Source organism: Paramisgurnus dabryanus, chromosome 19 (genome assembly GCF_030506205.2).
Source record: "Paramisgurnus dabryanus chromosome 19, PD_genome_1.1, whole genome shotgun sequence".
In the NCBI taxonomy this organism is placed as follows: Eukaryota; Metazoa; Chordata; class Actinopteri; order Cypriniformes; family Cobitidae; genus Paramisgurnus; species Paramisgurnus dabryanus.
Window position 1 is genome coordinate 35221761 of NC_133355.1, and position 13894 is coordinate 35235654.

General features: G+C 37.3%; 1 protein-coding gene across 10 annotated transcripts in view; it reads left to right on the forward strand.

The window, feature by feature from the left end:
- Positions 1 to 13894, forward strand: part of epb41a (erythrocyte membrane protein band 4.1a) — a 76244-nt gene that overhangs the window by 46972 nt on the left and 15378 nt on the right. For 8 of the 10 annotated variants that reach the window (XM_065268182.2, XM_065268185.2, XM_065268186.2 and 5 more), the window contains 2 exons: positions 3445 to 3615; positions 11917 to 12045. In XM_065268182.2, coding sequence (XP_065124254.2) covers positions 3445 to 3615; positions 11917 to 12045 — 300 coding nt within the window. Of the gene's footprint in view, positions 1 to 3444; positions 3616 to 5590; positions 5645 to 6112; positions 10703 to 11916; positions 12046 to 13894 lie in introns of those variants that run through there. The other 2 variants (XM_065268194.2, XM_065268190.2) reach the window with 2 other exon arrangements.

Below are 13894 nucleotides of genomic sequence, written 5' to 3' on the forward strand. Positions count from 1 at the left end.
GGTGTTTACATGCCACGCGAAAACGGCGTAATGAGCAAAAAACTACCTATGCCGATCGGTTTTTGCTTACGCCGTTTATGGGCTTTCCCCGATAAAGGAAAACCGTTTTACGCGTTTACATGACCCCACACGTTATCAGTTTATTAAGCATAATCGGCGTAAGACTGTGCATGTAAACGCACTCACTGTATTGCATTAACCTTTGTTTCGGAACAAAGCAATCGATCTACAGGTCTGAAAACACCCTAAGACTCATGCTGTTGGTCATTGCTAATTTTTTACATCATTAGATGAACAGACATGTGTCAAATAACTTTACAGTACATTATTTCACATTAACCTGTTTGTGCAAAATGTTCATAAGTGTTAGGTTGATATAAACCAAGAGATCATACATTTAGAACACGCTTGTTTGACCCATGTCTGACCCCAAGATCTGTGCATAACAGTACTTAAACAATTAATTCTAAACCTGGTGAAACACTCCAACCCTGTATCACAAAATTATGTACCTCTAGTCACGTAAATTTGTGAGTCTTTTCTGTGACACTGACATGTTTTTTCCATCTTTTTACGTAACGTATCACGTATTTCTGTTTACGTGTCATTGTCACGTATTAGTTACTCAACTGTTTTCTCCTATTTTCTAACCATTGTCCCTTTGGTTTAGGGTTAGATTTGGTGTTTGGTTAGGATGTCACTTTATGTAAATCTAACCCTAAATTGAAGCGACAGTGGTTAGAAAAAAAGACAAAACAGTTAAGTAACAAATACGTGACAATGAAACGTAAACAGAAATACCTGATTCGTTCACGTAAAAAGGCGGAAAAACATGACAGTGTCACAGAAAAGACTAACAAATTTACGTGACTATAGATACATTATTTCGTGATACTAAGTTGAACACTCATGATAACTACCATCATCTAACCTGCTCTTATTACAGATTCATCACCATTTAGAAAGGTTTTCATGATCCATAATGCTTCAAAACTCTAGTGAGCTGTGTCAGAGTCTACATCAGCTACATCTTATGAGCAACAAAGCTATTACACAAATATTGGGTAAAATAGTCCATTTTAACTAGAACTAATACAGTTTTTTACATTCATTAATAATAAGCAACTCTTATAACCCATATTTGCCATGATTTACTTACAATTTTGGTTTTTATTATTTTCAAAGATGCACCGATAACAATATTCCATTACTCAAGGGCCGTTCACATTATAACTATAACGTTAATGATAACTATATTAGCATCCACACCACCAGACAATAACTTTATGCCAATTTGCTTGCGAGGCCTAGTACTCGCGCAAATCATTAACCTTCAGTGACATTAACTAATATAGCATATTTCCTTTAATAAAAACGCTTGTTCACATGTCATTACATGTATAGTTATGCTGTTCTTGTTCCATTTACAGTGGTTACAACCAGCAGATGTCCTTAACACACTGCTCTAAACAGTCTAGTTTGTGTAATCTAATATCTTAACTTTTGGTATAGTCAGTGTAAAAGAACAAAAACATTACTGAAGTTATTTTATGTAACGGACCTCAGCTTCTCCATAGCAGACATTTCAAATGCGCGTGCAGTTTAGATTCAAGATTTGATAGGCTGTCATTGGTTAATTTTTTATCATATCATATATATATATAGTGATCGCAACAATACTGTTCATTGTATCTTTATTGTTATGGTTGTGGTGTGAACTCTGCTTTTTTCTTTAAAATAAAAAGATTTATAAAACTATAACTAACAATATTCTTTAACGATAACTATAGCAAAAAAAATTGCCTGTCGATACCGATGATGGGCCGTTATATCCATCTCTAATATTTTGTCACAGTAGATCTAATTACGGACAGACTTTGTGTTAGTATGCATCTAGGTAGGCAGCTCACTAGGATTTGAAACAGAGCTCTACTTTAACAAAACTACAATTCATTTAATTTGCTAAGTGCTATCAATGCGCCACCTAGCACTTTCACTCTACTGAACTCTGACTATAAATGTGATATAATGCAGCTGGTTATATGGCTTGAATATTGCTTGACAGAATTTGCCTATGATTTACACTTCATTCAGCATTAATAGAGATGAGCAGCTTGGCTCTGTTTAATTTTATGAGACAGCTGTTCTGAACTGAGTTAAAGAAGGTGATGGTTTCTCATGAGAGTGTTTCATTTGGTCTACAAGCTTTGCAGATGTTCTGTGGGCCACTATAAGACACAAATCATCTCTCTCTGTTTAACTCCTAAAGTCTCAACCATCTGCAGTGTGCTCCAGGTTTAATCTGATGTTAAAAAAAGATTGGTTGAGATGGCGGATTCTGTCTCCCTTTCGCTGTTTTTCATTAATCACAACCTGTCAGTACACACATCAACTGTATGTTTTGGCCAATCACAAACTCAGCCAGAGATAAATATTCATAGCATCATGGGGTCTGAGTGGAGCTCATTACCCTACACTGTAGAGAGATGATGAATTAGGCCAAGGGTAAAGACGGGCAGATACAGCTAAAAGACATTAAAAAATGAAAAGATTTGTGTCTTAGGTTTCCATGGCTCATCTGTACAATGACTGTGTGTTTCTCCTGATATATGTTTGTCTTTAAACTGGTATGACTGGCGTTGGGAGTCGTGGGAATGTTGATTAATTTGGTTCATTAAAGGGTTAATTCACCCCAGAATCACAATTCTATTATTAATTCCTAACCCTTATGTCATTCTACACCTTCCTTCATCAGAACACAAATGAAGATTATTTGAAAGATGTCTTTACTGCCTTTCTGGGCCTTGAAAGTTGTGAGTTGCATTGCTGCCTATGGGTGGTCAGAATGCTATTGGATTTCACCCAAAATATCTTCATTTGTGTTCTGATGAACAAAGGTCTTACGGGTGTGGAACGACATGAGGGTGAAGAATAATGACACTATTCTCATTGAACTCTTTAATGATTCCATTAAAACAATAACTGATTCTTATAATAACCACCCCGAGCAGTGAATCAGTTTACACTACACATAACGCAAAATGTGTTATTCGATGGCTCTGTAGTCTAATAAGAGACATGGTGTCATTGTTCTAATAATCAAGAATGATTAAAAAAATTAGATGTCATTAAGATCATTTGGCTCCAGTGTTGTTTCAAAAATAAAAAAGATAAACAACTGTTTTGCGATTCCCAACCCTAGATGTGACGCCCCAGAGTAACTTTGATAATTGATGTGTTAGATCATCAAGCTAATGACATCTCTTCACTTCATTTCTCCCTAATCTCACAATCTGACTATTTCTGTCTTTTCGTCTATTTTTTCTTTTCTTCTATCTCTTCTTTTATCCTAATTTTGCTTTTCTGGTATTTGTTATATTTTCTCTGCTTGAATGTCTCTCCCTGTCTTCCTTTTCCCCTTCGCTCTCTATCTTTCTCTCTCAGGATGTGGATAAGACACAGATGGAGATCATGCGCCATCACACCAGTATCAGTGAGCTCAAGAGGAGTTTCATGGAGTCGGTTCCGGAACCACGGCCCAGCGAGTGGGACAAACGTTTGTCAACTAACTCACCATTCCGCACCGCCAGCATCAATGGACAGATGCAGCCTTACGTGAGTGCTGGGCTTTCTGTACTGGTCAAATATTAAAGGTTACGCTTCATTCGTCAATCGTGTAAGATAATTACATAAAAAGGTTTGCTGATTGGAAGGTGACTTTGGTCATCCATGTTTGTCAGTGATGCCATTTGGTACTACTCATTTCACCAGTCCACACACAAAACGTTTTCGGAAAAATTAAAAGCACTCTGCAATAAATTCCAGAAGTTGGGGTGAACACACATTTATACATAGGTCTGCTGGGAAAGATGTACTTATAAGGCAGCAGGTTATTACAGTGTGTGAGCCCTTTTTAAGATTATTCATGGTTTAAAGGGACACTCCACTTTTTTGGAAAATATGCTCATTTTTCAGCTCCCCTAGAGTTAAACATTAGATTTTTTTGAAATTCAGCCAATCTTCGGGTCTGGCGCTACCACTTTTAGAAAAGCTTAGCACAATCTATTATTTCACATTGTGTCACAATCCATAGGTTTGTTTGAGGGATAAAACCCGAATAAACTAGATGTCCACAAGCAAAACATTGTTTTTATCTGAAAAATAGGGCTGGGCGATATGGGCAAAAAAAAAAAATTCTGTATCAGTCACTGTTGATAATTAACGATAAATGACTACTCTTTATTTATGTCAAATTTAAATGCTTAAATGAAAGTTGTAAAAACCAGACAGTCAATTATGGTTTTAAACTACAGAACATGACAAATACTTTTCAAACAAGTGATTAATTGAAGTAGAACATTCACAATATCACAATGTCTTCTTAATGCCCTTGCTGCTAGTGCCTGCATCAAAATGCTGTATTCATTCTTCTGTGCACACCATTTAGTTTGGCAGTTACAAACTGCACTATTAATAAATGAATAACTTGCCCCATTGTGACTACATGCTGTCCTGTGTCCATTTTCCAAGCGTGCCTTGTTTTGTTTACTGTTGGTTTATTAGGTTACCAATACCACTTTTATTCGCTCTGACAACTTGATGGAAACGCACCTTGTGAAATTTTGAAGATTTGCTTTACGTTTGGATGGAAAACCAGCCACTGTCGCTCATTTTTTTTAATCCACTCCTCCAAGTCTAACTGACACTTTGATTGTAAACCAAGACCGCGTGTGACATCTGGAAGTGCGAAATGCCTTACGCATAGTACGTAAACATTATCGATCACTTATCGTCCTTTCATTATTGTTTTACCATGGAAATTGTAGCATGAAATTATTGTTATCGAATGATAGCCCTGCACAAAACTTTTGATTACTAGTCTGTACACGATTTTTAATGGTTGTTTTGTTAACAGTGCCCAGCTGTTTCGTCCCAGTCTTTGACTGTGGTATTTGTTTCTTATTTGTCTCCCCTTTAATGCAGATTTACACAAATCTAGATATTTATCAATCAGATGGACTCTACTTGTCTAAGTGGATGCACGTTGGCCAGCATAAACTTCATAAATTGATATACTAACAAGTCATGATACAACAAGATTTAATCATCAAGTCATTTTTCAATTCTCACTTTATAATACTGCATAAGGTGAAAAAAATCATCTAGCTCCATTTAACTTTATAGTCACATTAAATCAGTCAAATTTTATGTTTAATATACAGTTTTTTTTTAAACCAATGAGATTCCATTGTTGCTGGAGCTATACCAAGTTTAAACCATCACAATGTGTTATTATGTGACTCTGTTTACAGTTGCTACTGGTTAGGATAAAAAATCTAATACAAAACATGTGAATCATCCCTTGTGAGCGCATTGCTTGAAAAAGTACATTAGCATTTATTACTAGTTTTAATGAAGGTTTCAGCATTTCCGTGTTCTCATCTGCAAGTTTGCTGTGCATTGAGCGTCTAGTTTGTAGATTGTAGTTTTTAATTGAACTAACGACTGAAACACTTGACATCAATACAAGCTAATTTTACATCACAGTGCATTTACAAACACTGTTTTTGTTTGCGTGTATGTTGTGTAGGTGAAGACGCCCCCTCTCTTACCCATACACAGAGTAGTAGGGGGTATATCAGAGGTAAAATTACTTTAATTTGATCTTTTTTAGATGGCCTGTGAGGTAAACATGCTTCTTTATGTAGATAAACAACAATGAAAGCTTTAATGGCAGCTGAATGCTTTGGTCATGGCTATGGAGAAGTCCTCTGTCTCTATGAAATATGCTTCCTGTCCGCAGCTTTTATAGATCTCTGGCCACGCCCTCTTTGAACAGCCTGCCCCTCTACTGCTGCTGCTGAATGGCTTCCGCCGGCTTTATTCTGCTTTGATCTGCCAACCGCATGACTGGATTTCACTGCATAACCAAAGTGCATGAATCTGACAAGAAATGTAGATAAAAAGCAAACAAAAGAAAAAGCCAGCGATTACAAACTGACGCTTCCTCCTCATGTCATTGTTTTCCCCCCATTTTTATCCTTGTGTCCTTCACTGATTGTCCATCTGTTTTTTTCCATTTGGTCATTCTCTTCCATCTCTCTCCACAAAGTCTTGTCCTGGATCCCAGTCCTTTCCTCCACTTCTTTCCCCCACATCTATATTTCCACCCCAGTCCTACTCCCCACAAGCAGGAGTGTCCAGTAAAGCCCCAAAAGCGACTCGCCAGCCAGCCCCACGCCCTTCCTCTGCAGAGGCCTATTACATCATGTATCAGTCCCAAACCTAAACACTCTTCAACACCACATTACTGACATTCTCTAACTGAAAGCCTCACGCTATGTAAATCTAGAAGATAACACACTTTTTAAGCAGTTCAATGCATTTTATAGATCATTTCCAAAAACACATGCACTACAGTATGTACATTAAACTGAATTAAACATAAGAGAATTTTAATAATTCTGCTTACAATTTTAACAGTCATGGTTGAATGTGTATCTTTAAATACAAATTGGTGTGTGAGCAACCATTTGGCAACTACCCTTATTTAGAAATAAAGGTCACATAACACACACTGTTTCTGCTAATCTCATGTTATGAGTCTTTGGTTTTATTAGATTTATAAAAGACAGATCAGCTGTACTGCTACTTTCCGTTAAGAGCCGAGCTCCAGGATGTGTACCACGAGCAGGCAACACATACAAAACATGATATCACTATCTCTGGATAACTTACTATAACTACATGTTCATGTTGTTTACATTATATACACGTATGTGCCGATTGCCAATAAAACAGACCTTTGATGCAGTTTTACTTACCGCCTGCGACTTATGATCTGGTTGTTTTATTACTGGGACTACCCCATTTCAACAAATACAGCATAAAATAAACACACTTGCAAAACTCTGCTTCTATCCCCCGGATAAACAAACTATATCTATTGTTGCTATAATGCCCGGTTATTTGGGAAACTGAACAAGCTTAAATTTCTCTCATTAAAGGTGACATAGAATGATTGAACGGGGTATTTATCCTTGTTCTGTGATGTGACATGTAGACAAAAATGTTTTTGTTTGGGTCTGTAATGCCTTAGAAGCTTCCTAAAAACCTCTCTCAGATACCTCTATTAGGGTGTGGGATTTTAAACAAGTGGTTTTGCACCTATTTGGCTCCCCCTACTGGCTTAACTTGCAATCTCATTACTGATTGGCTGACTTTGCTGCCACTCAAAAAATGTAGCCAATTATTTTAAAGTGGAGGGGCAGTTAGATGCCTGTGATGTCATAAGCATCAGTTTTTCAGATTGGGCAGATTGGGTTTTCTGGCTGACATTTCTAAAAGAGGAATTTCTATGAGACTGAGATGTTTAACATGTTTAGCACTTTTTGTATGTTTGTGAATGAGGGTAGACTACCATTATTCAACAAAGACCAGGTAAAAATGGTTTTTCATTCTCTGTCCCCTTTAACAACAACACACTTCTTTAATGACGTTAATTTCATGTCAGCTCTTGGTTTGTGTGTGCGTGCGCTGTTCTGGGTGAAGTGCCCATATAAGGACTTCCACTGTACTCTCTGCACTGCTTACGAAGCAGATTCAGTAGTCGATTCAATCTTTCAAAAACCTTTCTGAAACAAATCAGGATGAGTTGAATTCCTGTCCTACTTGGCACATTGGGTTTTACATTTACGTGTCTGGCAGATGCTTTTACCCAAAGCGACTTGCAGGTGCATTCAAGCTATACATTTTATTACTGTGTTCTCGGGGATGGAACCTACAAACTTTTGAACTCAGTACTCTACCAACTGAGCTACAGGAACACTGTTCTGTTTCTGTTGGGGTGTGGTACACATCTATCTAGCCCATGAATAACATGACATACTCTTCTATCTGATAGGGCACTAAGTAGTTGCCAAACCATTTTATAATGTTACTTTGTTCGTGACTGCTATATTTACACTGCCTTAATGTACTTGGATTGCTGTCAGGTGAACATACCGTCAACACCATAAAAGATTTACAGGCCTTTGCCACACCCAGTTTGGTGTCCTCTCTGCTCACATCATGAGCCTAATACTTCAAACCTACCCAGAATTCTACACAACCACTCATTCGCATCTCTTTCCCTATTAGTCAATCTTTTCTCATCTCTCCTCCCCCCAATCCCCCTCCACTCGCCTGTTCATTGTTCTCTGTCTCTCTTGATGTCCCGTTGCTCCGCGCAGAGGTGGAAGCATGCGACAGACACGCCGAGGAGAGAACAGGTAAGAGTCAAGTGGGCATCCGTGTTGGAGGCGCCTACACTCCTGCAGTTTATGGAGGAGGGTGAGGATGATGTTAGTATCGAAGACAGAATCATTGAGGCTCGGGACCAAATCTCAATAGCTGTGTCCACAGAAGATAAGTGGAGTGCCACCAGAGTCTGCCAGCTGTACCTGGTGGTTCTGCATCACACCCATATCTCGGTTCTGCTGAGTGGCCTGCTGGTGGCAGCACTGATATTGTGGTGGCTGGTCTTCCTTTGAGAGACAGCTAAGAAGAAACAGACATCGGGGAGACTTTTCAGACTAATCCGAGTGTGGATTTTGAGACTATATGGAGGAAAAAGAGAAAGTGTGGACCTTAAATTTACTCTTTCCTTGTGTCTCAATTCGTTCCCTAGCTCCCGAGGTCATGAATTAGTATATCGTGTATGCAGGTTCGGGCACTGGTAAGGACTCTAGCTCACTTGACATTGGGACACTGTTCACTTATTTTCCTGTGACGTTGCTGCTTAAGCGTATTGTGATAATTCACAGCTCTTACTCGCCAACAACCGGCAAAACCAACATCTCTCTAACTTCATTTTTAAACAGTAAATTGTTAAAAAAAAAAAACGCTGTCATTATTATCTTACATATCCATGCATAAAATTGGAGGCATATAATAACATTTTAAATTAAAATAAAAAATATTTTACAATTTTAAATAAATTAAAAGTGGTCCCTTTATGTCTAGCGATGTGTGTTCATTTCAAACTTTTGTATTTATAGAAGAGTTGGTTCATGTGATTTTTCAGTTGGAGTGCTTTAAAAATGTCACGTGATTTCCAGTAAAGGAACATAGGGACCATCGATGATCACTGGTAATTTTTTAAGGAACGAATGTTCCTGTGTATGGGAAGGATTTTGCGATTGAGACAGCCATTAATATGGCCGACTCCTTGATTAGTGCCCTGACTGCTGAACAAGGGAGCTGATTGAGACACAGCCTTTGATTCTCATTGACCTGTTGATGATTTCTTGCTCGATTGATAGTTTAGATTGACTATTTATGTACGTGTGACACAAAACCCCAGGATACAAGAGCGCTGTATTTCCAGAATGGATTCAATGTTCACATTTTTCAATTTTTCTTTTTAAATGTATATGTTAAATCAGCGTTTTTCGGTGTTTGTTCAGTTACAGACATTATGCTAACTGTCAGTGATGATGTTTTATAGTGTCTGCCTATGGAATTGTGATTGGTCGTTTCTTGCATCTTTTCATCTCCTATAGTGGCATTTACTGTATCACAGTATATATTGATTCTTGGCAGGCATTTGAGCAAAGCTAATAACCTAAGCTTACTTACACTACTTACACTTAAAACTAACCCTATTTTGTGCCTTGCAAGCACTGGCATTTCTTTTAGGTAATTTAAACTTCTTATTTTGTTGCTATGGAGAATTATGGCTGTTGTTTTTCTCTGGACTTTATAATGTATAGAGCATTCTGAAATTTCCTGCTTGTTATTAAAACAATGAATTAAAATGGTTTCTTTATTACTTACTTTAGTCTACAGCTACAGGAAGTTTACATGTATATATTTTTTAGATCAGCCAATTGGATTATACTTTACTCACAATCCCCTTGAATATGATTTATCCTGTTTTTCCTTCCTTGGGACTGAGGATACTGTATTTTTGGTCATTTTTGTAAACTAATGTTGATAGGAAATTAGATGTCACTCTAGCTTTAAATTAATGAAATCAGGACCTCTTGTTCCACATACAAATAATGCAGAAATTGCAATGCAAGTTTTGAGGTTTGAATTGAATTTAGTTTAGGAACCACCTCTGAGAGAAAACCTTTGCACTTCCAAGGACCTTTATCAGGCTAAATGCCATTTTAAAATAATGGCAAATGACATTGAAGAACACTGGTATAAAACAGTTTTATGTTGCACTTTTAGATCACAACCCATGTTTTTGTTCCTCCATACCAATTATTTTCACACCCCATGAACTTGTTTGCATTTTTGTCAGTTTAAATATTGCATAAACTTTTGACTTAGACCCATTCCCTGATGATGACAATCCAAGATGCAATGCTGTAAAGTCATTTTTAAAACATTTAGAAGAATAGCCAATTCCCAGTCAACACCTTGAGGTCATGACCAGTTTTCTGTTTGTCAGTTTATCTGCTTTACAATCAATTGCAACAATAAAATATAAGTTAGATAAACAAACACAGAAATTGTCTTTCTTTTTAGATAAAACAGATTGCACTTAAATTTTTAAGTTGACTTTAAATTGCAATTCATTTTAACTTTCTTGACTAGTGAGGAGTTGCTATAAATTATAAAAATAAAATGAATTTTTTTTACAGTGTATTGAGGTTTTATACAATGAGTCTAAATTTTTTGAGGTCAGCAGTTATGTAACAGTGGAAATCTAACAAGTAGATTAAATGGCATTTAAATCAGAAAAAAATATGCATATTCAACTTTCTGATCCAGACCCCTGTTAAATATAATGTCTAATTGACAGTGTTGTGTGTTGCTTATTCATATTTTTCTCAGTACTAATAAAGATGGGTTTGAAAAATCCATCGTAGTCATATTCACAATTTGATTTTTCATGTTTAAAGACTTGAATATGGGCCACAGGAGGATTTGACTTTTATGGCCCTTTTGAGATAGACCCCTTTGTTTCTCGTAGAAAACAAGTTTTGCAGTTTTCTTCAACAGTATAGCATTTGATTTCACCGTACATGTTTGTCCTTTTTAGCCAGTAACAATGTGTAAGGAAACAGATCTTTTAATGCAAGCTGTTTTTTTTAAAGCGTCACATTGCTTTGCTCCAATCTGACTTACAGCAGCTACTGTATGATGTCTGTCAACCTGACGTATTGACTGAAAATAATTTCTGATTTGCCATTTGTAAAATGTTTCTAAATCAAAAGCTTTTTTGGCAGAGTGCCTGGAGATAAAAGATTAAAAAGAAAAATTTATGTAATTTGTCAGGGCTATGAAGTGCATAACCTGCATATCTAAGACGTGCATTATGGGTAATAGAAATGCTGGAGTCTTGTAAGATGCTGAAGACTTCAGCCCGGCCTTTCACAGAGTGTTTCATAAGACACACAGCCTTATTTTATAACATACATATGCTTCATCTTATAATACATACCCTTCATTTAACACTGTACACGCCCTTTATGTATGAACATTTGTATGAATATGTATGTATATGGAACTCTTTGATGGATTGTGGTATACGAATATCATTTGAAATGTTTTTCTTCTTGTGGGTTGTATAGTTTAGCATAGCTGTGGTAGCATTTTCGTTCACTTGTGTTCAAGGAATCAAATCAGTGTGCTATATATTCCTTTTGAACACTTTTCAGAAAGATTTACCTCTCTGCTGAGCAAAAACTATTTTAAGGAGAGTCATAAAATACATCCAAAGGGCTTTTCGTGTAACTAAGCATTTTTTCCGGTTTGGTAGCTGTTTTTTATGACGTGGTCAGCACAGAAAATCGGCCTTGCGGTACAGAGACTCGAACAAAGGTTCCAGATGGTGTTTAGTAATTGTCGATGTGTTCAACTAAAGTTAATGAAGTGAGAAAAGCAATCTCACCTACTTTCATCTCGACCCCTTTCACACAGTCTCCTGTGATGAAGACAAAAACTATCACCATTTCTGATGTCACCAACTCCCTTCGCGGCGAAATCGCCACCAAGGACACACCAATTGTGCACACAGAGACCAAGACCATCACCTATGAGTCTGCACAGGTGAGAGGGAGTCTAGGACATGCGGCCTTTGTTTTGTGCATTTTGTCTTGACCTTTCTTCAGATGTGAACATTGCTGAGTGACGCTGAAAACACATTTGTGTTTTTGTTGTGAATTTTGGTTGGTGTTTGGTCGGCTGTTTGTTGTCTGTTTTTGTACCAGGTCTTGTTTTGAAAATGGCAATGAACAGAACTAATGTTGGAAGAATTGCACATTGTATCGGTATCAATACTTATATAAGTACCGTATAGGGGCCATATAGCACCACTATAGCACCACATATGGTTCTACAAAGCACTATATGGTTCTACACAGGTGCTTCACTGGTGCTTCACCGGTGCTATATGGCACTAAAAATGGTTCTTCTATGATTACGAGCAAAGAACCACTTTTGGTGCTATATAGCACCGTTTGTTTTTAGAGTGTATATACATTGTTATCTACAGTACCTCAGACGCTGTTAGTGATTTTTAAACAATCAACATTTGTCAATATTGGATATTTAATATTTGTAAAGTAATATGTATTTGTATTGTAGTATGAGAACTGTACGTGTATCAGTATCTGTACTAGTATGGGCACGTAGATCTGTTTCGGGACAAACAGTATCAGTATCCACATTGGCTTATACTAGTAATTTTTAAAACAATTGGTTGATGTTAGATATGATCGTGTAGATTTTGTAGTTTTTTATACTATTATTGTAGAGAAGTAAAAACACTGATGTTATCTATTGTAATCCTATAAGTGTGCACCTAATATCTTTTTATAGAATGTCTTTAAAATCTATTATTATCATAAAGAAGATAAAAATATTGTAATGTCGCGTCATTGTCACAATCCTTTATCACTGCCTTCACTCACTTCAATCACTGACGGACTCCATTTCCCATAATCCTTTGCACCTTGCCATCCACCATCTTTGATTGTTGTTTTCACCTGTGCACTATAATCTGGACTCTTTATTAACACTGCATTCCCCTTGTCATTTTTTTTGTTCTGGTTTGTGTGTGCCACATTGTTCTGTGTTGTTCCTGTTTCCTGACTGCTTTAATTCATTAAAGAACTTGTATTTCACTCCTAATCTCTTATGTGGATATTACGTGACAGAAGAACCAACCTTTAAACATGAGCGGCGTCCTTTGTTAGTGTTTAGTATTCATGCTTTCTACTGTCCTACTGTATGCCTCTTGCCTTGAGCAGGGAGATTGCTCTCTTGAGGAACACATTAGTGACTTTTTGCACTTGACACCTTTTACCACCTTCCTGGACAGCTGCCTCTTTACCTTCCTGTGTGTTGGCCTCAACCCTGTCACATGAGCCCATCTGTCCAGGGAGGGTCCTTGAGGGAGCTTTGCCGCATTTGTGGAGTGGGTGCTGGTTTCCTTCACCCTTGAGCAGTGTTGCCAACTATTTTCAATGGAAAGTAGCTAAAGCTTGTTTGGAAAGTCGCTAAATGTCGGTGGAACATTGACGTCATCACGTCACATTTGCATTCTTACTACATTGGCTTTTTCACATTTCACTTTCTCTATAAACGATCACAAATAAAATTTTATACACAGTGATGGGAAACATTGTTTTGTTGGTATATCATTCCCGCATGCACAATTACGCCGTCTGGACGCAGAGAGATAAACAACATACTGGCCCACCTGTGAGTGCTTTGGGATGGGGGTGGAGCCCATTGAGAAGAGTGAATGAAACGTGCTTTCACCTCAAAGTCTCCAATGACGCCAGAAAAAGTTGTTAGGTTTGTCGCTAGTCACTTTTTTGAAAATAAGTCTCTAAAGGGGTCTGAAAAGTCACTAACTCTTAGGACAAAGTCGCCAAGTTGGCAACACTGCCTT